The 26,108-nt window shown below is 47.7% G+C and overlaps 1 protein-coding gene across 2 annotated transcripts; it reads right to left on the reverse strand.

Annotated features, from left to right (window-relative positions):
- LOC119950593 (tumor necrosis factor receptor superfamily member 9-like) lies at positions 1-23,084 on the reverse strand. 2 transcript variants are annotated; one of them, XM_038773154.1, is made up of 8 exons: positions 22,775-23,084; positions 14,421-14,546; positions 13,172-13,279; positions 10,848-10,926; positions 8,788-8,876; positions 6,001-6,054; positions 5,787-5,903; positions 1-1,697 (listed from the first exon to the last, which is right to left on the reverse strand). In XM_038773154.1, exons 1-8 carry the CDS (start codon positions 22,917-22,919, stop codon positions 1,570-1,572), a joined length of 846 nt encoding a protein of 281 aa, XP_038629082.1. In that variant the 5' UTR covers positions 22,920-23,084; the 3' UTR covers positions 1-1,569. The 2 variants fall into 2 exon arrangements, with proteins under 2 accessions (XP_038629082.1, XP_038629083.1); XM_038773155.1 differs by lacking the exon at positions 6,001-6,054.
- Positions 23,085-26,108: the final 3,024 nt, after the last annotated feature.

The following is a 26,108-nucleotide window of genomic DNA, read 5'->3' on the forward strand; positions in this document are numbered from 1 at the left end:
TCATAATCACCCTTCACCCCCCCTTGCATCGGCATGGTTCCCCCAGGCCCTGCTTCTTATCTATGCCAACCTGGCACTGCCAGGAGGGCCAGGGCATTGCCCTGCCCTAATCCCAACCACCCAGGGGGTAGGGGCTCCAATGGCCTCAGAGACCCCCAGAGTGACCAACACACCTGGTCGCCGCTCGGGGAGACCAGTACTAATCAGCACCTGGGTGATGCCTCACCTGTGTGGCCGATGACTCCCAGGCGCTGGGAGGCTGCAGCCTCAAACAGGCTGCGCATATTTAAATGCACCCAGCGAGGGCGTGATCCAGATCGTGTCAGGTGCTGCAAGTCAGGTTACTCGTGAGCAGTTTGGGCCCAGAGTAAAGCCTGTTTTGGGCCTCTCCTGCAATGCTCCCAGTGCAACGGGATCGGCGCCAGGCACAACGAGGTGGGAAAATCATGCCCGTTGATTGTCACACCAGCAGGTACCAAATCCTTCCTGGAGATTCCTTCAAAACCCTTTTTGGCATTACCTTTGTTCGCCACTCTGTCACCCACACTCCTGGTTGTGTCGACCGGCAACTACTTTCAGGCGCAAAAACTCTCAGAAGAGAGTCACTCACTCAAATGCAAATGAGGTCGATTTCTTTCAGGAAATAACATTTTGGGAGACAGGCGTAGGAGTAATTTGAGACATTATGTGTGGTAAGTGGGCCTGGCTTTGGAGGAACAAGCGATTTTAGTCCCTTGGTTTCCTGAACTCTCCCCCACTGGGGGTTTTCCCCCACCTCAGGTCACATTGTAGACCAATTGATAAGAGATTGGTTGGTGTAACTGGACAACAACTTGAACAGTGTGCAGACAATTATGGTAGAAGGACAAAGAGGCGGAACCTGGTCTTCCTTTTCCGGTCATGCATTGATTTAGTTCCCAAGGAAGTAATGGCACGGCATGACTACTGTGTGATCCACTTTTCCTGATTATGATGCATTTGAACCACTTCTTCTTTGCATGAGTCAAGGTTGCTCGTGCTCCTCCCACACCTAATGTGTCATTCGCTCTTTAACTATTTATGGACTAACACAGCAAGTCTTCAACCCAACTGGGTGATATCATTCTCATCTGCTGGTTGCTCTTTTTCCTTTTTCTTAATATTCCTTTCAGTCCCTTTCTTCCCGTCTCTCTCGCTCTGCCTCCCTTCCTCTAACGAGGCACACTTTTCCTTTCTTTCTCTCTGTCTGCCTCTTTATTCCTCTTGTGTGTCTCTGACTCCAATCTGCTTCATTTCCTTCTCCAGCTTTCTCACTGTTTCTCCCTTGACCAACGAAAGAAAAGGACAGAGCGAAGACAATCGGGCCTGATGTCGATGCGGTGCCCGGTGTGACTGTGCAACCGGCGAGCGATTATTATCACAACTAATTGTAGCGCAAAAAGGTTAACATAGAAATCCAGCTGATTTGGCTTGCCACCCAACCCACCATTGCAGACATTTCTGACCCATGCTGTTGTATTGGCAACTAAATAAGCCCCCAGGCGACCCAGAAAGGTCATCCGCACTCAAGCGGTCATCAGCAAGTACAATTTAGGGTGGCGTAGGTTTTTCAATGTTCTTTCTCTCTTGGTGGGGTAACCCTCCGCACTCTTGTTCTGGAAAGTGGGTGCTGTGGGTGTCGTCCGTCTGAACCTTCAGATACCATGGTCTCATTTCAGCTGTCACCAAGCAAAGGAAAAGGGACGTTAAAAAGATGGGTAAATCTCACTGTCTCAGCTGTGTGAATACTGCTATTTATTGCCCATAGTAACTTTGCAATCAAGCTTCGTTTGGTGGTGGTGTGTTATAGTTGGCTCAGTAATGCCTGGACACCAGCTATGGATCGTGATGATCGAGATTCAAAGTACTTTCCAGCACATACTGACCAGGGATTTCACCCTTCTTATTCCTGCCATCGGCCTGTGTTTGGAGAATCTGTAGGCTGATACTCAACCTGTTTGGTCAATTTATGAAGGTACATTCCTTGGCCATCGGGTCCTGGGGCGGGTCAGGAACCTGGAGTGTCTGGCTTAGAGGTAGGGACGCTACCGATTAGATTAGATTAGATAGGGTGGACAGTGAGAGCCTTTTTCCTCGGATGGTGATGTCTGGCACGAGGGGACATAGCTTTAAACTGAGAGGAGATAGATATAGACCAGATGTCAGAGGTAGGTTCTTTACTCAGAGAGTAGTAAGGATGTGGAATGCCCTGCCTGCAACAGTAGTGGACTCACCAACACTAAACGCATTCAAATGGTCATTGGATAGGCATATGGATGATAAGGGAATAATGTAGATGGGCTTTAGAGGGGTTTCACGGTCGGCGCAACATCAAGGGCCGAAGGGCCTGCACTGCGCTATAATGTTCTATGTTCTATGATTGTACCACAACCAGCAAAGGCCCCAACACTCATCCTTATGGGACCCCACTGGACACAGGCTTCCAGTCAGAAAAACACCCCTCGACCATCAGTTACTGAGGGGGACTCAGTGAATAGGCCCAGTAATACTAAAAGGAATAAAACGGGAAGTAAAAACATAAATGGTAAGCGACGCGGCAGGTTGTTACATGAAGATATGGGTTCAACGACAAGGAAAATTAGGAGAAAAGTTAAGAGGAAAAATAACTTAGGAGAGGTTACTGATCAAGGTAAGATTCAAAACAGAGGTATAAGAGCCAAGATAAGTGTACTTTTCCTGAATGCTCGTCGTATTCGGAATAAGGTAAATGAGTTGATGGCGCAAATCATTGTGAATGACTATGATTTAGTGGCCATCACTAAAACATGGTTAAAGGATGGTCACGACTGGGAGTTAAATATCCAAGAGTATCAAACTATTCGGAAGGATAGAGTGGATGGTAAGGGAGTGGTGTAGCTCTGTTATTTAAGGATGACATCCGGGCAATAGTAAGGGATGACATCGGTGCTATGGAGGATAAGGTTGAATCCATTTGGGTGGAAATCATGAACAGCAAGGCAAAAGTCACTGATAGGAGTAGTCTATAGGCCGCCAAATTGTAACATTATGGTGGGACAGGCAATAAACAAAGAAATAACTGATGCATGTAGAAGTGGTACAGCGGTTATCATGGAGGATTTTAATCTACATGTCGATTGGTTTAACCAGGTCGGTCAAGGCAGCCTTGAGCAGGAGTTCATAGAATGTACCCGCGATAGTTTCCTAGAACAGTATGTAATGGAACCTACGAGGGAACAAGCGGTCCACGATCTGGTCCTGTGTAATAAGACAGGATTGATTAATGATCTCATAGTTAGGGATCCTCTCGGAAGGAGCAATCACAATATGGTGGAATTTAAAATACAGATGGAGGGTGAGAAGGTAAAGTCAAACACAAGTGTTTTGAGCTTAAAGAAAGGAGATTACAATGGGATGAGAGAAGAGCTGGCTAAGGTAGACTGGGAGCAAAGACTTCATGGTGAATCAGCTGAGGAACAGGGGAGAACCTTCCAAGCAATTTTTCACAATGCGCAGCAAAGGTTTATACCAACAAAAAGGGCGGTAGAAAGAGGGAAAATTGATTGTGGATATCTAAGGAAATAAGGGAGAGTATCAAATTGAAGGAAAATGCATACAAAGTGGCAAAGGTTACTGGGAGACTAGAGGACTGGGAAATCTTTAGGGGGCAACAGAAAGCTACTAAAAAAACTATAAAGAAGTGTAAGATAGAGTATGAGAGTAAACTTGCTCAGAATATAAAAACAGAGAGTAAACGTTTCTACAAATATATAAAACAAAAAAACAAAAAAGAGTAGCTAAGGTAAATATTGGTCCTTTAGAGGATGAGAAGGGAGATTTAATAATGGGGGGTGAGGAAATGGCTGAGGAACTGAACAGGTTTTTTGGGTCAGTCTTCACAGTGGAAGACACAAATAACATGCCAGTGACTGATAGAAATGAGGCTATGGCAGGTGAGGACCTTGAGAGGATTGTTATCACTAAGGAGGTAGTGATGGGCAAGCGAATGCGGCTGAAGGTAGAAAAGTCTCCAGGCCCTGATGGAATGCATCCCAGAGTGCTAAATGAGATGGCTAAAAGAGAGTGCTAAAAGATAGGGAAATTGCAAATGCACTAGTGATACTTTACCAAAACTCACTAGACTCTGGGGTGGTCCCGACATATTGGAAATTAGCAAACGTAACACCACTATTTAAAAGAGAAGGTAGGCAGAAAGCGGGTAATTATAGGCCAGTTAGCTTAACTTCGGTAGGAGAGAAGATGCTGGAGTCTATCATCAAGGAAGAAATAGCATCTGGATGGAAATTGTCCCATTGGACATACGCAGCATGGGTTCATAAAGGGCAGGTCATGCCTAACTAATTTAGTGGATTTGTTAGAGGACATTACCAGTGCGGTACATAACGGGGAGCCAATGGATGTGGTATATCTGGATTTCCAGAAAGCTTTTGACAAGGTGCCACACAAAAAGTTGCTGCATAAGATAAAGATGGATGGCATTAAGGATAAAGTAATAGCATGGATAGAGGATTGGTTAATTAATAGAAAGCAAAGAGTGGGGATTAATGGGTATTTATCTGGTTGGCAATCAGTAGCTAGTGGTGTCCCTCAGGGATCAGTACTGGGACCACAATTGTTCACAATTTACATAGATGATTTGGAGTTGGGGACCAAGGGCAATGTGTCCAAGTTTGCAGATGACACTAAGATGAGTGGTAAAGCGAAAAGTGCAGAGGGTACTGGAAGTCTGCAGTGAGATTTTGATAGGTTAAGTGAATGGGCTAGGGTCTGGCAGATGGAATACAATGTTGACAAATGTGAGGTTATCCATTTTGGTAGGAATAACAGCAAAAAGGATTATTTAAATGATAAAATTTTAAAACATGCTGCTGTGCAGAGAGTGTGCCAGTGCATGAGTCGCAAAAAGTTGGTTTACAGGTGCAACAGGTAATTAGGAAGGCAAATGGAGTTTTGTCCTTCATTGCTAGAGGGATGGAGTTTAAGACTAGGGAGGTTGTGCTGCAATTGTATACAGTGTTAGTGAGGCCACACCTGGAGTATTGTGTTCAGTTTTGGTCTCCTTACCTGAGAAAGGATGTACTGGTGCTGGAGGGTATGCAGAGGAGATTCACTAGGTTAATCCCAGAGCTGAAGGGTTTGGATTAACAGGAGAGGTTGAGTAGACTGGGACTGTACTCATTGGAATTTAGAAGGATGCAGGAGGGGATCTTATAGAAACATATAAAATTATGAAGGGAATAGATAGGATAGATGCAGGCAGGTTGTTTCCACTGGCGGGTGAAAGCAGAACTAGGGGGAATAGCCTCAAAATAACGGGAAGTAGATTTAGGACTGGGTTTAGGAGGAACTTCTTCACCCAAAGGGTTGTGAATCAATGAAATTCCTTGCCCAGTGAAGCAGTTGAGGCTCCTTCATTAACTGTTTTTAAGATAAAGATAGATCGTTTTTGAAGAATAAAAGGATTAAGGTGTCAGGGCCGTAAAGTGGAGCTGAGTCCACAAAAGATCAGCCATGATCTCATTGAATGGCGGAGCAGGCCCGAGGGGCCAGATGCCCTACTCCTGCTCCTAGTTCTTATGACCCTCTGCTTCATGCGGCTCAGCCAATTTCCTTGGATCCCATGGGCTCTTATCTTTGCTATCAGTCTCCATGTGGGACCTTATCAAAAGCCTTGTTGAAGTCCAAGTGGAGTACAATAAATGCATTGCCCTCATCCACGCTACTTATGAAACAAAGAGGAGAAAGTGACTCTAGAAAACTTTACGTACCTGGCAATAGCTTATTTGATTTCCTCCTGTTCCTCCTCCATGAGGTTAACTGTATTCCAAGCAACAGACACAATAGGAGGAGACTGATAAGGGCCACAGTGATTGTCACGGCTTCCACTTTGGCGAGAGAGAAAATTGAAATGGATTAGAAACTGTGTAGAATATGCACCACTTTACTCTTTAATCAATTTTTCTCTCAAAACTGTGAACCAACCTGAAATAGAGCTTTTTTCGTTCTTTTCTATCCTCGGAGTAGCTCCCCATGTTCCTGACCAAATTAGATCAGTTAATTAGGGCAAAGAAGCAGAAACCGCCTGATCAGACAAGCTCAGGATGACAATCAAGTGCTCAATGCTCCCTGTAAAATTACACTTTTTTGCCCAGCCAGTTTTTTCAATGGGCCGTACCTCCCCAATTTAAAAAAAATTTTTTTTGCAGGGTATCGTTTTGACAGCTGAACTTTAGAATATGGTTATGTTTTGGTACAAGATAAAATGGAGCAGTGGAGAGGGCTATGGAGATGAGCTTGTGACTTCCTGCTAATTCTGAGCAGCAATAAGCCGAGGTGACTTGTTTGTCATGGGGATGGTGGCCCAGGCTGCGTCCTGTTGAAGAGCAACCGCCAGCTTTCACACCTGGGTGCGATGCAAAGAAAGTTGACCCTACTGTGTGCAGAAAAAACCCAGGACAGCTAGAGAGAGAGAGAGAGTGTTTCAGAGAGTTTGCAAGAGATGGAAAAACAGCAACTGCTTTTGCTGTCAGCATCACAGAATAATATTCATTTTCTGCCAACATTTGTTTGGGGCAGTGCCGACTAAGCCAGGCATGAACAACAGAGAAAATGGCTGTTCTCTGTTAGCCACCAGGCAGGATGCTAGTGGGAGCTCATTCTCTTGTTGAACAGATGGGGCTGATGGAAATTTAAGGACAGTGAAGATTCGCTCTGGTGTGGCCAAGAGAAGGAGTCACTGGAGTGGGCCTTTCTGCTGGATACCAAATGTGGGAACTCAATAAAACAGGGATAAGCAAGCCTTTGGAAGCTGGGGGTGACTTGGAGCGGTTCCTGTAAAGACTACAATTCTGTCGAGATGAATAAACATGTTGGGGAGCTTTCCATGTTTCGGAAGTTAACGGGGTATTAATTGTCCAAGGAATGCTTAGTCAATGTTGTTTTTAGTTTGTTTGCTACTATAAAAGTCTTTTACTGTAAATCTTGTGGTGTGATCCTTTGCGTTGGTCACTGGGAATTCATACCTTTGACAAAGAGTCATCGAACTCAAAACGTTAGCTCTTTTCTCTCCCTGCAGATGCTGCCAGACCTGCTGAGATTTTAGAGCATTTTCTCTTCCATTCGGGAATTCATCCCTCTTTAGTTTATAGTACTTAATATGAAAAAAGTAGCTTCCAGACTCACAGACTCACAGGAACATGGAGGGGGTGTATTTACTTATCATTGAGTAATCAGGACTTATACATACTTGATGTTTTAGCAGTTTAAAAGGCTTTATACAATCTCTTGAGAACACCCCATTCCTCAAATCTGGCCTCTCCTGCATTCCCCCATTTACTTCTACCCCACCAAAGGTGAGCGTGCCATCAGCTGCCCAGGCTTCAAGCTGTGCAATTCCCTCCCCAAAATCATTTGCCTCTTTACTGCCTCTGAGACTCAGCCTCAATGCTCTTTGACCGAGTGTTTGGACACACTTCCAAATGTCTTCCTTTCTAACTCAGTGGCAATTCTTAGTCTGATTACATTTGTGTCAAAAGCTTTACTGCATTAAATGGCACTCTACAAACGCAATTTGCTGTGAGTGGTGTGAGCCATGCAGAGTCCTGCTGTGTGCAACATGGTTGCCTCGTTCGCCTATAGAACAACATTCATTGGATGTGTACAATAAACCCAGATTGTCCAGCCAAGAAGGAAATGGACAAACCTTTCACTTCAAGGAAGTCTTAGAAGTGAAAGAACTTTAAAAAAATTATTTCTAACAATTACCACACAAAGTTGTGGCTCCTTCCTCGTAATATACTCCTCACTGACGTACAAATTAGGAGTAAGCCATTCGGCCCTCGGCCCTGCTCTGCTATTCAATAAGATTATGGCTGATCTGAAAGTGGTCTCAACTTCATTCCACCTATCCCTGATAACCCTCCCCTTGTGAGTAAAGAATCTACCTCGGCCTTGAAAATATTTATTGATCCTGCCTCCAATGCTCATCGGCAAAGAGAGTTCCAAAGATTTAGGGTCCTCTTGAGGAAAAATTTCTTCTCATCGCCATCTTAAAGGGGAGACCCTTGCTGGAATTTACCAGCTATTCCCATGGAATTCCTGATGTCGGGTGTGTGTATGTGTGTGCATGCAAGCAACATGAAGCCCCATTGACAGCGGTGGGATCAGAAAACCATACCCACTTTTTAAAAAACCTATGCGTTTGTCTCTGTCCCCCCCACCCCCCACCCTAGTTCTCGACTTTCCCACAGGGGAAGCATCCGTTCTAATCCCACATCATGCGCTTGAACATAACACCGAATACTTCGAGCACCGATTGAGGGTTGAGTAAGGTGGGGTGATTAAGGGGTGGTAAACATTTAGAATAAGAATAATCTTTATTAGTGTCACAAGTAGGTTTACATCAACACTGCAATGGAGTTACTGTGAAAAGCCCCTAATCGCCACATTCCAGCGCCTGCTCAGGTTCACTGAGGTAGAATTCAGAATGCCCAATTCACCTAACAAGCACGTCTTTCGGGAGTTTGTGGGAGGAAACCGGAGCACTCAGAGGAAACCTGTGCAGACATGGGGGGAACGTGCAGACTCCGCACAGTGACCCAAGCCGGGAATCAAACCCAGGTTCCTGGCGCTCTGAAGCAACAGTGCTAACCACTGAGCTTTCATGCCGCCCTTTTAGACTGTGCCATCAGTCACACCAAAGTGGAGATGTTTTAACCTACACAAATTCACCACATGACATAAATGAGAGTTTTTAAAAACACAGCTTACCTCCCTTGCTGTTGGACTTTACGGATATATCCATTCCATCGATGGTTCGATCTGTAGGGGTAGCTCCCTTATCACCCGATGTGGTGTTGCTTTTAACAAAAGAAACGGATGAAGAGCAGATTGCTGAGAAGGTATTTACTGTTTAAGTTTACATCTATAAAGCGTTCCCGCATACAAATTTCTAACTGGAGTCTCCTCGAGAGGGGTACAGGAGCAAATCTTTTCCCTCTCCTTCACAAAGTAGCATAACCCAGCCTGAATCTGAGCTGCTTTACACAACTCGCTTGGAAAGACCCTTCACACCTCTCCTCGTTGAGAAAATAGTCTCCAATGAGCTGACCTTGTTTTCATGCAGGCCGGTGGCCAAAGTGGCGCCAGTAGAAAATTATATTTGTGCTGTTGCTTTTGTGACAGCACTCTGTATTTAGCTGAGTGTTGCCATAGCGATTAAGCTGGGGCACCCAAGAAGGAAGCAAATGGAGAATCTGTAGAATGGCCTTGGACAGAGAGCCTCTCAGAGCAGACTGGGTTGTTTCAGAGTTACAAAATCATGGGATAGCAGAAAGATTTGCTGCTCTTCCAGATTAAAGAGCTACTGATGACCCAGTGTTCCAGACTGGAGCATTCTAAGGTGCAGGGCTGCTTGCTGAGGGACAGTTACCACAAAGGATCAATGGGGAAAGACCACAAGGCCCTTCCACCATAGTATAAAAGGGGACTAGAAACTGTAAAACCTCTCAGGCAGTATGTTTGACATGTAGTGCCCGATCTACCGGCCTCATCGTGCCCGACCCGGGACACAACTGGGCTGTTAAATCTTGCGAGAGGCCTCTCGTGAGATCTAATGGCCTTGTTACGCCTCGCGAGATCTTGCGATTTGGATCCTGCCCACAATGGGAGGGACCTAAATTTAAACATTCAAGTGTACTGCCAGGCCGGTAGTGCCAAGGTGCTCCTGGTGACATCTTGCCCGTGCTGGGGATGGGTGGGGCGCAGGGGGGGGGGGGGGGGGGGTGCTTGAGGACCACGTATTGGTAAGATGGGATGGTAGGTCAATCTGGAGGCCACAGTGGGGGGGAGGTTGAGAGGTCACGGCACCATTTCCCTTCCTGCACTGATGAGCTGAGCTCGTTAGTGCAGGAAATGGGATTAAGTGCAGCCTCGGCAGGGCGTTCCCCGCCAAGACCCCGAAATGAAGCAGAGCGGGGTTGTCCTCGGCGCTGCCTGCACCGGGAAACACCAGGCTAAACGTGCCCGACACAGGACTCTGTCGTATTTCCGTCAAATTGTGCCCGCATTGTCCTGTGCGTTGAAAATTTAACCCATAATGGCAAGTGTAGTGAGGCACCTGAAAATTCGTTGATGGAAACTGATGTCTTGCACTTCAAATATGAACGGTTGTGAAATGAACGTTTACAAATTTTGTGAAGTAAATTTTTTGAAAGAATAAACTTGGCTGTTCTCTCTCAATGTCTCGGCTCCACGTGAAGAAATACACTGCGCTTTTTTCATAGAAACACTGCTTTATTTTGACTCCACGAATGCTAACACGCACTGCTGATACCTGGGATAGTGTCTAATGGAGGGAACCAAGATGCACAGCAAGGAAGAAGCTACGCTCCTCTGACTATTATCCTTCTTGGAGAAGCCAGAGATTGAACACCAACGTCTCAGGTCGCTGGAAGTAGTTATGTTAGTCACTCCAACAAAGCTGGGGCAAAATTCTCCAGCCGTTGGGATTCTCTGTCCCTCCTGCCTGCGGATTTTCCGGTGTGGTCATGGTGTGGCTTCAATGGGAAATCCCATTGACAAGCAGCGGGAAGAGAGAATCTTCCCTCTAGAGAACGGAGCGCCTCTGAGGAACACGTGGCTGAGGGTCCGGAGAATCCAGCCCACAGGAAACAATTGGGCTGACGGCCACTTTCACTTTCAATGCATGTTGTCAGAGGAAAAACCCAGGAAATGTTCCAAGAACCATAATTGGACTTGCGTTTGAGATTTTCTGACGGCAGTAATAAAATTGACAGGGATTAAAAATTAAACAAACCCCCAGCACTTACTTTGTCTGTGGTCGGGGTGGCTCAATTCCAGTGACAGAGGATGACCCTGGGGAGTAAGTTTTGCTTTCCGATCCACTCCCTGAAACAATGGAGAGGTTGCCCATCACATCAGGTTGTCACAGGACACGATCCATTACAGAAGCAGGAAGTCATTGTCAAAGTAATTTACATTTGTAAAGGGGAACTGTTCCTGATCCAGACACATTTTGAAATCAAGGCCTCTAATTTTATTCAGATGTGGTTCACTGTTCCTGAATCTCTTTCCTTATTGACTCCATGTAGTGTGTGTGTGTGTGTGTGTGCGTGCGGTTGGGGCGGGGGAGGGGGTGGGGGGGGTGTTTATGCAGCAGTGCGTGATGGCAGATTATTTAGCCAGGAATGCCATTTTCTTATGAGGAGAGGTTGAGCAGGTTGGGCCTGTGTTCATTGGAGTTAAGAAGAATGAGAGGTGACCTAATTGAGACATAGAGGATTCTCAGAGGCTTGACCGGGTAGATGCTTTAGGGCAGCACGGTAGCACAATTGGATAGCACTGTGGCTTCACAGCGCCAGGGTCCCAGGTTCAATTTCCCGCTGGGTCACTGTCTGTGCGGAGTCTGCACATTCTCCCCGTGTGTGCTCTGGTTTCCTCCCACAGTCCAAAGACGTGCAGGTTAGGTGGATTGACCATGATAAATTGCCCTTAGTGACCAAAAAGGTTAGGAGGGGTTATTGGATTGTTGGGTTACGGGGGTAGGGTGGAAGTGAGGGCTTAAGTGGGTCGGTGCAGACTCGATGGGCCGAATGGCCTCCTTCTGCACTGTATGTTCTGTGCTGAAACGTAGTTTCCGCTGGTGGAAGAGCCGAAGACCAGAGGGAGTGAGTAAGGGGACGCCCCTTTAAGACAAAGATGAGGAGGAATTTCTTCTCTCAGAGCGTCGCGAATCTGTGGAATTCTTCACCTGCTGTAGAGGTTGGGTCATTAACCATGTTTAAAGCTGAGATAGACATATTTTTAATCAGTAAAGGAATCAAGGGTGATGGGGATAAAGGCGGAAAAGTGGAGTTGAGGATTATCATATCAGATCAGTCATGATCTCATTGAATGATGCAGCAGATGTGATGAGCCAAATGCCTACGTCTGCTCCTACATCTTATGGTAACTGAGCAGCTCTATTCTAATATCCCAATACTCTCCTGACTGGGTCACTGGGGTGTGGACTCCCTCGACCCAGAAGCACTAAAACCAACTGACAACCCAGCCAGCGGCGAGAATAGTCCATCAGTTTGCTGTTTAGCAACTTAGCCTGCATGAAGTTGATGCGTTCCAACTCAGCTGTAACAGATGCCAAATCAATGACCATCCTCCCAACCTCAGTAATGAAGGAGAATTTCCTCGTTTCATTATTTGTGATGAGATTTTACCACACATATCCCAAAGTTTAGCCATCACCCCCTTGGCTGTTGACTCACATTGCCTTCCGGGTTGGCTAAAGCTCCATTTTAGAATTCTCACCCTCGTGTTCAACACTCTCCGTGGATACGCACTCTCCCACCAATCCCCATCTCTGTATCCTCCTCCGGCCATACATTGCTGTGAAATCACTGTAGCCTTCCAAGTCTCGTCCTCTTGTGTTGTGTATCACACACTTCCTTCATGCCAACGTTGATGGCCGTCCTTTCAACAGTCAAGGCCAATGCTCTGGAATTCCCTCCCAAAACCTATCCACCTTGCCACCTCTCTCTCCTCTCAGACACTCCTTAAAACTACTGGTTTGGCTAAGCTTTTGACCCCACGTCCTAATATCTCCTTTGGTTCAATGTCAATGTTCCTTTGATTGAGTTTTACTATCGCAGAGGAGCTATACCAGTTGGTGTAATGACGCGGTATCACCGTTCGACTGTCACGCAGTTTCGATTGAGAAAATCCCCAGCCAACATTGAACACCAGCAGGATTTTGTTGGTGACGATTTTGTATTGGTCCATTCCCTGGCTGACCGCGAGTCATCTTCTAATCTCTTGTCTTCTATCATGGTTCCCCTGGTGGCAGCGCCAGTGTTGCATGAAGGAGAGAGGAAAGAATCTGTCGGAGAAGCAGTGGCAGTGAACAGTTTTAAAGAGAGGCTAAGTGTAGTGCTCAAAAGGGGGGGAGTAGGAACCAGAGATGTAAAGGATGACACAAGGATTTCCACAGCGGTTTGGGCAGAGCGGAAGTGGAAAGTGTAACCAGGTGGTGAGGCTTTGGGAAAGAATAAATTGCCACCACAGATAAACTAAGTTGCAATCGTTTAGCTTGGCTATGCCACGCAGATACCATGAGCTCGATAAGCATAACGGAGCTCACCTTTTCGAATGCATGTCCTGCACCTGTTATCCTTGCACGCATAGCCCTCAATGCAGTCACACTCGGCATTTGAGGTAACTGTGCAGTTTCTCTTGTATCTCATTCCTTCTGTAAGAACACACAGATTTGTTAATGTCTTGTGCACATATCTGAAATAAGATACTTAATAATAATAATCTTTATTGTCACAAGTAGGCTAACATTAACACTGCAATGAAGTTACTGTGAAAAATCCCTAGTCGCCACATTCCGGTACCTGTTCGGGTACACAGAGGGAGAATTCAGAATGTCCAATTCACCTGACAAGCACTTTTGGGACTTGTGGGAGGAAACCGGAGCATCCGGAGGAAACCCACGCAGACACGGGGAGAACGTGCAGACTCCGCATAAATAGTGACCCAAGCCGGGAATTGAACTTGGGACCCTGCCGCTGTGAAGCTATAGTGCTCACCACTATGCTACCGTGCCGCCCGTACGTTTGATCGAACTGCACCTGACAGAGCACAGAAGCTAATGGAATCTGATCCTATCTGATTCACGGCAGCTAGGGAATTTGAATTCAACTAACAAATCTAAAATTGAAAGTTAGCCTCAGTACTGGTGACCACAGAGCTATCTGAAGAGCTCTGAAGAAGAGACATATGGACAAAGAACAATACAGCACAGGAACAGGCCCATCGGCTCGCCAAACCTGTACTGGCCATGATACCACTCTTGGCCAAAACCCTGAAGAACAAAGAACAATACAGCACAGGAGCAAAACGGTTTGAAAGGCCTCAAACATCTCTCTCTCTCCACAGTTGCTGCCAGACCTCCTGAGTTTTTTTTCCAGAATTTCCTGTTTTTAGGCCGCGAAAATTCACTTTGCTTGTTGTAAAAACCCATCTGGTTCATTCATGTCCCACGCGAGACTCCAGGCCACAGCAACATGGCGGACTGTTGAGCGGCCCAGGAAGCCACTCGGTTCAGGGGCAATTAGGGAGGGGCAATAATTGCTGGCCCAGCTCAGCGATGCCCACATCCCATGAAAGAATAAAGGAAAAAGTGTTCACGCCCCTGGGCAGCCGCCATTTTCCCATTTGGGGACCATCCAACCCAGGGAAATCAAACTAAATTTGATTTCTGGCCCTCACAGATTATACGGTGCAACAGCCTAATTCGTTTAATTCACCATCTGCTGAAGTTATTATACATAGACGAGCATGTTCACATTAATGCTTTAGGAAGAGTAATATATTTGCAGCATTACCACGACCGCACTCATCACAACGGAGACACTGATAGCGGTTGTTCCACGCATTGAGGTATAATCCTTCAGGACATGATTGACAGGTTTGCCTGGAAGTGGCAGTACATTCATTTTTCATAAGTGTACCTGGAAAATAAAGAACAATAAATGAATAACAATGCAGCAGGAATCAGCTGAAATGATTGTCAGTTACTGTAAGGATACAATATGGCTATTTGTGGTGAGCCTTTGCAAAGTCTTTAGCTGCGTTGATCAATGATCACCTCTTCAAAGGAACATGGTTGGGAGGATTAGTTACGTTCTCACGGCTTTCCTTCTAATCTTGGATCTCCAAATTTTCACAGGCTGGGCGACTGCAAGCTCTGCCATTTTATTTGTTGCTGCACCGAGCAACATAATGGGCGGCATGGAAGCACAGTGGTTAGCACTGTTGCTTCACAGCGCCAGGGACCCGGGTTCGATTACCCAGCTTGGGTCACGATCGGTGCAGAGTCTGCACGTTCTCCCCGTGTCTGCGTTGGTTTCCTCAGGGTGCTCCGGTTTCCTCCCACAAGTCCCGAAAGACGTGCTTGTTAGGTGAATTGGACGTTCTGAATTCTCCCTCTGTGTACCCGAACAGGCATTGGAGTGTGGCGACGCCGGGATTTTCACAGTAACTGCATTGCAGTGTTCATATAAGCCTAGTTGTGATAATAGTAAAGATTATCATCAATGGAATACATGGAATTGACAGGTGAGGAAAGAAACAGGGAGGAACCACAGCCGAGGGAATATGTAACTCACGCACGCTGGAAATTCCAGAACAGCCACGGAGAACATGAAAGATGTACCTGGGAGTTTGACGGTCTGTACAAACTCCAGTTAATCTGGTGTCACGGTGAGAATTCTATGTTGCAAATATGGCCTCTGGATCAAAAGGTTTCTCCTCAACTCCCCTCTTACCTTCTACCTCTTATCTTATATCTGTGCCCCCTGGTTATTGATCCCTCTACTAATGGAACAAGTGCCTCCCTATCCACCCAATCTATGCCCCTCATAATTTTATACACCTCTATCAGGTCCCCCGCTCAAGCTTCGCTGCTCCAAGGAAAACAACCCCAGCCTATCCAACCTTTCCTCATAGCTCAGAGCCTTCAGCCCAGGCAGCATCCTGGTAAATCTCCTCTGCACCCTTCCCAGTGCAATCACATCCTTTCTACGATGCGAGTGCCCAGACCTACACACAGTACTCCGGCTGATGCTTAAGGGGTGCAACTCTGAGGGGTTTGCGGGAGAGAGAGACCTAGGTGTAGATGTGCATAAAAGAAGGCGAGGATTTGAGGGAGGTGTTCAAAATAATGAGGGGGCTGGATAGAGATGACAGAGAGAAACTGTTCCCACCCGTAAAAAGATGAAGAACGAGAGGGCACAGAGTTAGAGTAATTTGCAAAAGAAGCAGATGTGATGGGAGAAAACGTTTTTCTCACAGCGAATGGCTCAGGTCAGGAAGGCACTGCCAGCAAATATGGTGGAGGCAGGTTCAATTGAGGCATTCAAGAGGACATTAGATGATTATTTGAACAGAAACAGTGTGCAGGGGTACGAGGGAAAAGGAAGGAAGGCAGGAGAGCTGCATGGAGTCATAATGTTCATTTTGAGAGTCGGTGTAGACATGAAGGGCGAATGGCATCATAACAATTCTGTGATTCATTAAAAAAGAAAAAAATGACTATATTACACCAGGCAGAGGTTGTAAAAATCTAAATGCAAACACAAGAAGATGATTCAAATATTCACTATTTCTTCACCCCAGCAATACCTCACGGACTAATACAAATTCAGAAAGATATTTACAATGTCTATCCTAAACTCTAATATTCAGGGTAAGTAAGAAGTACATGAGATATAACAGGTGGACTGTGGTTAGACACACCGCACTCCAAAACGATAGATGTGACCAAAGCAGATTCCATGGATTTCTCAACAACACACCCAGATGTTTGTCACATTGTGAGACAACGGGCTGGATTCTCCAATTCTGGGGCGAAGTCACCACGCCGGCGTGGGAACGGTGGCGTTTTACGCTGAGAAACTGGCACAAAACGGCCACCGATTTCCCGTTTTGCTGGGGGCTAGCAGGACGGCAGCGTAGAGCACCCGGCTCTAGCTGCTGAATTGGCGGGTCCGTGGCCGCGCATCCACACAGCGGCGGCCTGCAGTGGCCGCACCGTGCTTCACGGCGGAGGCCGCTCGCGACCCAGCCCGTGAAATAGTTCCCCCCTTCCGCCGGTTCTCGTGCCCCGGACCACCCGCCCACAGCAACCCCAGTCCCGAATAATGCCTCTCCCTTCCCGCTGTTCGGCCCTACTCCGACTGTGATGGGGCCGGACTGAGTCTGCAGCCACCACGTCAAGTTCCCGATGGGTGAGACCAGGAGAGACCCACACCTTCGGGAACTCAGCCGGTTGGGGCGGAGCATCAAGGGGCGGGCCTCAGGCAATGCCCTGGGGCCATCGATATATGGGGTGGCGTACTCTCCGAGTATTCCGCTTTGGAGGGGTAGGAGCATTGTGAAAGTGGCGCCGCCCATTTCATTGGGAATTTGGATTCTACAGCCGGTCACCGAACGCGATTTCGGCGCCAGCGACCGGAGAATCCAGCCCCACCATTTTCATTGATACTTTGGACAACATTCTCCATTTGGCAGACTATGGGCGAGATTCTCCGATTGCCGACGTCAAAATCGCGATTGGGGCCATTTTTTGGATGCTCCGCCCCCTCAAGAACGGTGCAATCGGTGAGTGCGCCGCACGCCATTGGGACAGCCTCAGGATGTCACCTGAAGGCCCTCCCCCGATGCTCTGCCGCCGATGGGCCGACGTCCTGACGGCGTCGGTCACGTCTCCTCTCAGCTTTCGGGGACCTCACGTGGAGGCTGCGGTTTGTGTCCAGTGCCTCCACAGCAGTGGGGGGGGGGGGGGGGGGGGGAGCTGTTCCGCTTGCAGGGGCGGCTTTGGCGGGGGCTGGAGGGACTGGTGGGGGCTGGCGAGGGCGGTTACAGGAGGGCACTATCTGGCAGGTCGAGTCCACGTGTGGCCGGCACCATGTTGTACGGCACGGTCGCCGCCGATGCGCATGCACGGCCACGGACCCGGCCATTCTCCGGGGGGGGCTTTATTGGCTGTAATTGACAGCTTCCACACACCCCAGCTGTCAGTCTGTTCCATTCATCTTCCTTCACGTTAAATAACTTTGAAGTGGTCCAACCACAATGTTCGTAAAGATCAAGCTTTGACTGACAGCTCCTGGACCACTTCAGACAGAGTTACATGCTGTCAATTTCTAGTTGACCACTTCAAAGTCACTCAACAATGAAGGAAGGTAATCGGAAAGCACTTAATTCTATTTTGAAGTGGTCCTGACAGTTGGGGTGGGGGGGAGGAGTAGAAGCTATCACTCACAACCTAGTAAAGTCAATATTGAAGAGAAATGAATGTATGGCTTGCAGATAAAATATCTGGGGGTGGGGGAGTTTCGCACCCATCTGACTGTTTGTCTCTCTCCAGGAATTGGCACGTGCTGCTTCCTGTGTCTGAGCCACAAGGTGTACTGCTCAGGTGAGTGATAAAGCAGTGTTATTTTTTCATTGCCTTTGTCTGGACTTCCCTTGGTCTTCCTGGCAGGGGTCTTCTTCTTGAGGGAGAGGGCTTAATGACTCATTTGCATCCTCCCGCTGGTGTGATGGGAATTCCAATCCTGATGCCTGCATGAGGCGGGATCAATGCCCGGTGCCAATCCCGTTTTCACCCTGACACTGGATTCTCCGCCTCATCAGCGGTGTGAGGTGGAGAATTCAGTCCTTTTTCCTTCTCATAAGGATTGCAAATCTTCACATTTGAAGAACTTATGTTGGAAGTCTCTCCAAAAATCACATTCACTTGGATGGCATCAACAAGGATCCACCTCCAGGGTTTCAATCTCACTTTGAAATTCCTTTCCGAGTGCACTCATCTTCCAAGCACAATTTCAGATCTTCAGCCATTACAAACACTACTTCAAAGGAGCATCTTTACCCAAACGGCCAACACCGTAGAGTCACCAACCTTCAGTTGCCGCCTCATATCTTCAGGGCATCTTTCAAGCCTACATAGCTTCAAGTCTTCTCTTCGCAGCCCTCTCTTCAATTTGGATCCTATGGCTCTTCTCCTTTCTTTAAACTTGTTTTCTGGGATCTCTTTCTGATCCCTATCCCTGTCTATGCCTGGGCCTTCATTCGGCCCTCAGACTCTGTTCCTGCCTAGGACTTTCATCTGGGACTTCTTTCTGTGCCACTCATTGGATTGGGACAGTCTCCATGCCCCGCCCAGCGTACTACTCCCTGGGACACCCTTCTCCTAATGGTGCTCTTGTCCAACTCACCTGATCTCCCTTTCACACCATTTTGCTTCTTTTTGGTTGTGCATGTGCACGGACTGGATTCCTGCCGAAAGATGGGAAAAGACACCAATTGCACATATGCGACCATCTCCCAATACACAAGACCCAAAACTTATAAAAACTTGCAAAAGGAATCCAAACTGCGCATATGTAACCAGTTCCCAACAGGTACACACGCAGACGGCCTGAGGCTGGCTGGGAACTGTAGTTCCTGACCTGCGACTATCGATTTAAGGTAAGTTTTGTAACAATAGCAATGAGGTTTGATGGCAATACAGGGTGGCAGCAAGCTCTGCTGTGGAGGGGAGTAGTCAGGGATCTAGGGGAGTAGTCAGGGACCTAGGGTGGTAGTTTTCAGAATTTTTGATGGGGTTTGAAAACAATTGCTTTGCTCCCAGGACAGCGCACTAAAGCCTGGGGCAGAGGCACAATGGGGGAAGGTTGCTGTTGAAGACCTTTCAGTCATAATGAACTGTGGGGAGGGGAATTATATAGAACCTCTCAGGCTGACTGACGCCGCTGAATGTATATGGCGAATATTGTACGTATCATAATTGTATGGAAGCACCTCAGAGTGCAACTTGATCAATGTAAACATCTTAAATACCATTTTGGAAAGTTTTGTTGACTGTATTGAAGCACTTCAGGGTGCAACATGATCCATGTAGAGAACATGAATATTATTGCACTTTGTATGATAGCCACTTTGAAACATGTGCAACGTTCTGTTAGATATTTTACAAATAAAGTATATTTTTGCAAAAGAAAAATTATTGAACTGAAGGAACTTGTGACTCATCTATAACGATGGCTGACTACATGGAGATGACTGTGGGGAAGAAGGAATTGGTGGCAGGATAGAACTAGGGGTTCTCTCCAATGTGCTGACTGCCTCAGGAGACAAGAGAGGAAACACATGGTGGCGGCCCCACTGTGGTGGAACCAATACTGTGGTGTAAGAGGTTGAGGAGACAGGATGTCACACAGGCACATGCCATTGGTGACACGGACTGGGGCGGTTTGCAGAAGGTGTGAACAACAGAAACCAAACTAAAATCATTCGACAGGGAGGTGGACGGGAGGGAAGCGCACAGCTGGGAGGCTAAGCAATTACAAAGTTTGGATATTAGAAAGAGGGAAATGAGCATAAATCTGGGAGACACGCAATAGATTCGAGGACTTTGGAGGTAGAAAGAATGTCGGAGACAGTGTGATATTTTGCAAGGGCAGAGGGGTCATTTTGAGTGTCATGGAAGGTGATTTTGAAAGGGGTTTAGCTGAGGAAAGGGACCATATAAAAGTGGCTATTGGGGATATGGATGAGCAATGAGGAGGGAGATCTCTTGGATGAGAAGAAAATGAGGAAAGATCAGACAGAGCAGAGAAAGAGAGAGAAAGAAAGAGATACGCTGGTTTGGGAGGGGAAAGGGCCAAGTCAGAGAAGATGTTTGGTGGGAAAGAGAAGAAGTGAAGGATGGCCAAAGCAGCTAAATAGATGGTCTTTACCTAGTGACAGAGTCTACCATCTCCTCACACTTGTTGTTGGAAGGAACAGAAACTGATGGCTATGATAGGTACTGGAGAAAATAAGTCAAGAGTATGTCTACTCTTTAGGATAGACCTGACAGTGCTGGTGTGATCCAGTCAGGTCTGGTAATGGATATTGAAACAAACTGTGCAGATGTACTCAAATATGCACCTCATACGATCCTGAAGGGTATTGACAGGGTGGATGTGGAGCAAATGTTTCCTCTCAGAGGGTCATGAATCTTTGGAACGCTCTTCCTCAAAGGCAGTGGAAGCAGAATGTTTCAATATTTTCATGGCAGAGCCAGATAGATTCTTGATTAACAAGGGATTACTCCTGCTCCTGATTCTATCCGTGTCCCCTGCCTATTTCTCATCTACCACCCCTCAGCGACAGCACCTAAAAACATGGTTCACATGGACGCTGGCGATACTCAGCTCTACATTACCGATATCCCGCTCGAACCCTCCATTTTCACTTGATTGTCAAGACTGCTTAACCAGCATCCAGTACTGAATGAACAAAATTGGTCCCTGCTGTAAACTCTGGTCCCCAGCTACCAACTCCATGCATCTTCCCGACAACTGACCGAGGATCAACCAGACTTTTGTTGTTGCGATGGACCACGAGATGAGCTGCTGATCACTATTTATGCTGTCAACAAGACCGGCTATTTCCGAATCTGTCACTGCCTGAGCTCATCAGCTGCTGAAACCTCCTCCATGCCTTTGTTACCTCCAGACTTGACTTCGCTAACACCCGACTACATCGTACTGCCTGTAAACGGGGGCATCCAAGATTCTGCTGCTTAAAACACACCAAGGGTATTTCCCCATCACCCATGTATTTGATGGCTGAGATTGGCTCCTATTGTTCAGCAACAACTTAAAACCTCTCTATGGTGTCATCCCTCCCTACCGCTGCACTCCCTTCCAGCTCCACAACCCTCCAAAGTACCTGCATTCCTCCAACGCTGACCTCTTGAGCACTTCCAATTTTAATTGCTTCATGTGTTGGCTGCCCTAAAGTCTGGGATTCCTTTCCAATGCCTCTGCCTCGCTCCTGACCAAGTTTTGGACTACCTGCCCTGTCTAATGTGGCACAATTATTTTCTTTATCAAGCACCTCGGGGTGTTTGGTGTTGAAGGTACTATAAGTACAGTTTGTGGTCACTGACGTCTCATTGGGGAAATATCAGCAATAAAGCAGCCCTCAGGCACTGGTATGCCAAGATCACAGTGATAACCCCAACCCTTTGACTTGAAGGGGATTTGACCTCTGATGTTCTCCTCACAGTTAAGACTCAAGGTAAGAAGTCTTAAACAAGGAGAACAGCAGCAAAAATAAACAAATAAGTCAATTATTTTGTGAACAATTAGATTTTCCGTGAGGCAAGGGGCAGCCCGGTGGCGCAGTGGGTTAGCACTGCTGCCTCATGGCGCCGAGGTCCCAGGTTCGATCCCGGCTCTGGGTCACTATCCGTGTGGAGTTTGCACATTCTCCCCGTGTCTGCGTGGGTTTCGCCCCCATACCCCAAAGACGTGCAGGCTAGCTAGGTGGATTGGCCAGGCTAAATTGCCCCCTAATTGGAAAAAATCAATTGGGTACTCTAAATTTATAAATAAAAAAAAAAGATTTACCGTGAGGCTGTACATTTCAAATGAGAATAACAATACTGAAAGCAATAAGATCTCGCAAAATAATTTGAAATGTGCCCTTTTCTTACACTAATGCAGCTTTAAAACCACTTTACTGTTAATATATTAACGTTGTTCAATATAAGGCAAGATTGTTACTTTTAATGCAAGAGCATGACAACAGAGCAAGACAATTTAGCTGTAAAACTAAACATATATTCAGAGATTACTGCCATTAAAACTATGAATTTGGCTGCTGGCAAAATTAGATTCCAAACCCTTAAAGAATCTCGGACATTCCCCCATCTCTTTGTCTTTTCCAAAACATGTGGGTTTGTTTCAGTCTTGGAACAGACAGGGAGTGAGTACTGTCAGCAGCTCCTTGAGGTTGCAGGCTGCCCTTACCATTTAGAGTAAATAGAATCCCCACGGTGCAGAAGGAGGTCATTCGGCCCATCGGGACTGCACTGACCCTCCGAAAGAGCATTCTTAGACCCATTCCCCCTCCCTTTACTTGTAAACCCTACCTAACTTGCACATCTTTGGACAACTTAGCGCGGCCAATGCTCCTAACCTGCATAAAAACGAAATGCTGCTGATACTGGAATTCTGAAATAACAACAGAAAATGTCCTTCTGTCGCCCCCACAACCCAAAAGATGTGCAGGCGAGGTGGATTGGCCACACTAAATTGCCCCTTAATTGGAAAAATTGAATTAGCTACTCTAAATTTATATTTTAAAAATGTCCATCTGCCCTTTGCTCCCCTCTCACCTGGTGGACACCTGGAGCAACACGCAACATTCCCGAAACGCCTGATGTGCTGAACGGGACACGCGGTGAGGTCCGCAGAGTGGGTCAGGGCCTCAGACAGCAGCAGGAGAGAAGCCAGCAGCTCCATGGCTCTCACACTGACCATGGCTCTCACACTGAGAGCCGCAGCGCCGGCTGCCTCTCTATAAATGGGCCGAGCTGGGGGTGGGGAGACGCAGCCACAGGCACAGCCTCCCCACGGCTGCCACTGACTGCGGGAGGGAGATTCCCACTGTGATACCCAGGGCTGGGGGTAGCCCCACACACCAGAGCGCCCTGCAGGCGGCTGTCTGGATGAACACACCCAGCCGACCAGTTAGCAGGTCTCCACTCTCAGACACTGAGAATGAAGCCAGAGCGAGGGGGGGCGCCGCACGGTCTGAGCTCTGTCTTATGGATGGAACATTAAACCGACTCCTCCCAGGTTAATGTGGAGTACCCAGAGAAACTGGGGATTGCCCCTTCCCCAGAGAAACAGGGCAGTCCCCCTTTCCCAGAAACCCGGGAGAGTGCCCCCTCCCCAGAGAAACAGGGCAGTCCCCCCTCCCCAGAGAAACAGGGCAGTCCCCCCTCCCCAGAGAAACAGGACAGTCCCCCTTCCCCAGAGAAACAGGGCAGTCCCCCTTCCCCAGAAACCCGGGAGAGTGCCCCCTCCCCAGAGAAACAGGGCAGCCCCCCCTCCCCAGAGAAACAGGGCAGTCCCCCCTCCCCAGAGAAACAGGGCAGTCCCCCCTCCCCAGAAAAACGGGAGTGCCCCCTCCCCAGAGAAACTGGGGAGTGCCCCCTCCCCAGAGAAACAGGGCAGTCCCCCCTCCCCAGAAAAACGGGAGAGTGCCCCCTCCCCAGAGAAACTGGGCAGTGCCCCCTCCCCAGAAAAACAGGGGAGTGCCTCCTGCCAACAGAGAAACAGGGCGGTCTCCCCTCCCCAGAGAAACTGGGGAGTGCCTCCTGCCAACAGAGAAACAGGGGAGTCCCCCCTCAGAACATCAGGGGTGTCCCCCCCCCCAGAAAAACAGAGGGGTGCCCCCCTCCCCCAAAAATACCAGGGAGTGCCCCCCTTATCCCCAGAACAAAATGGAGAGTACCCCCTTCCTCCCCCAGAAAAACTGGGGAGTGTGCCCTTCCCTCCCCTCCCCACCAGTAATGATCTCCTGACCAATATCAATAAAACTAATTATCTGATCATTATTTGGTGAGTGTTAGTGGAATCTGGCTGTGTGCAGTTTGGTTGCCACCTTTATAATAATAATCGTTATTATTGTCACAAGTAGGCTTACATTAACACTGCAATGAAGTTACTGTGAAAACCCCCTCGTCGCCACACTCCGGTGCCTGTTTGGGTACACGGAGGGAGAATTCAGAATGTCTAATTCATTCCACAAGCACATTTTCCGGGACTTGTGGGACGAAACCGGAACACCCGGAGGAAACTCACGCAGACACGGGGAGAACGTGCAGACTCCGCACAGACACTGACCCAAGCCGGAAATCGAACCTGGGATCCTACCGCTGTGAAACAACAGTGCTAACCACTGTGCCACCCTATATTTTCTGTATCACCACAATGACTACAGTGCCAACATTCTTTATTGGTACTTCGACAGCAATATTGTAATATCTCGATCATCCAATGCTGGTTGAGGGGTAAATATTGGTCAGGTCACTGGGAGGGGGCGGGGGGGGGGGGGGGGGGGGGTGGTTTCCCTAATCTTCTTGAAATGATGCCATGGGTCCAAAACGGACCAGAACCATTAGCACGGCTTCTCTATCTGCTGTCAGATTGGCTGCGTTTTCCCAGCACTTCCTGTTTTTATACCATGGGATCATGTGTGCCTTTGACATGGCTGATGAGAGGTTCTTTCAATATCCCATCTTGCATGAGTCACCTGAGTTCACATTAGGCTGTGTTTTCTGTATTCCCTGAATTACTGAAAATCCTAGCTTTCGGAGCCAGGGCAGAGAGTTGATTAAAGTCTAAGTCTGATCTGACTGTTTTAATCAACCTCACAAAGTCACACTGATGCAAACACTTTCCTGATAAGGTTTAATGGTTTGACCAATGTGATCTCGGAGTTGTGATTCTAAGAGTTCTGGCAGATAGGGATGCCTCTCGCAGGGGAGGTCGGGACCCAGAGGCATGTGTTTCTTTTTTGTCGAGGTTCATTCCGAGAAGCTCGTCGTGAAGCTCCCAGCTCCAGCAGCAGATAGGGCACCCTGCACTTCCGGGTCAGAGGCCGCGGATGCGCACGCCGGCGGCCGCTAGCCGTCGCTCCATGCTCCATGGCGGACTCAGACTGCAGAGCTGGACCGCGGAAATAGTGCCCCCGATCGGCCATGCGCCCGACCCTGACCGCCTACAAGGTACAATCCCGTATGAGGACCACCCCCCCCCCCCACCCCCCCCCCCCCCCCCCCCCCCCCCCCCCCCCGGCCCTCCGTCGGGTCTTTGGCTGGTCATGGGCGGAGAATAGCGGGGCGGGCCTCAAGCAATGGCCGCCGGTGGGGGATACACGGCGTACTTCCTGGGTACGCCGCTTTTCGGGGGTCGGAGAATCGAGGAACCGGCGCCAGTCCCGATTCCATGCGTGGAACTGGATTCTCCGCCCCGGCACCAGTTGCGATATCGGTGTGGTGGTGCGGAGAATCCAGCCTGTGCTGATAGGTCAATTAGACATTCTGAATTCTCCCTCAGTGCATCTGAACAGGCACCGGAATGTGGCGACTAGGGGCTTTTCACAGTAACTTCATTGCAGTGTTAATGTAAGCCTACTTGTGACACTAATAAAGATTATTATTATAAAGAAGGAAAATTAAGTAAAGCGGTATACATTAATTTGCCCATTGACACTTAAAAGTCAAACACGCAACTAGCAGTTGCAATGTCAGTTCCCTACTGCACTCTTGAGGTTTAAACTCAGGATAGAACGTCAGCAATGACATTTTCCTTTTCAGCGATGTGGGTAATGTTTAGGTGAACGTGTTATACTCAAAACCTGCCATTATTGGCAAAGGCTATTCTAATGTTAGGGTTCAGAATTTCTTTTGTTGCTCTTTTGGGGTCAGGCATATGTGCAGATATTAATTTCGGAACTCAGTGCCCGTTCTCTTCTTTAAATTCCGATTAGGTATTGTTCTAAAGGGTACTGAGTTTTTACACTGTTGTTAGCAGCCAGCTGGTTAATAACAGTCAAGCTGTTCTTGGTTACCTGTAGGCGTATTCAGTGTTTCTCATTCCATGAATGCAAGTTATTTGATTGTAAGGCTCAGTTGCTCTTGTCAAGCTTAACTCTTCCCT

Source organism: Scyliorhinus canicula, chromosome 16, assembly GCF_902713615.1.
Source record: "Scyliorhinus canicula chromosome 16, sScyCan1.1, whole genome shotgun sequence".
NCBI classification, from domain to species: Eukaryota; Metazoa; Chordata; class Chondrichthyes; order Carcharhiniformes; family Scyliorhinidae; genus Scyliorhinus; species Scyliorhinus canicula.

Bases quoted from the DNA above. Each gene is read 5' to 3' on its own strand.
- LOC119950593 (XM_038773154.1), bottom strand. From the start codon at position 22,919: ATGGTCAGTGTGAGAGCCATGGAGCTGCTGGCTTCTCTCCTGCTGCTG. The intron at 14,547-22,774 runs GTGAGAGGGGAG...TTTATTTTCCAG, and splicing joins TTGCTCCAGGTGTCCACCAG to GTACACTTATGAAAAATGAA. The intron at 5,904-6,000 runs GTTGGTTCACAG...CTCTCGCCAAAG, and splicing joins CGAAAAAAGCTCTATTTCAG to TGGAAGCCGTGACAATCACT.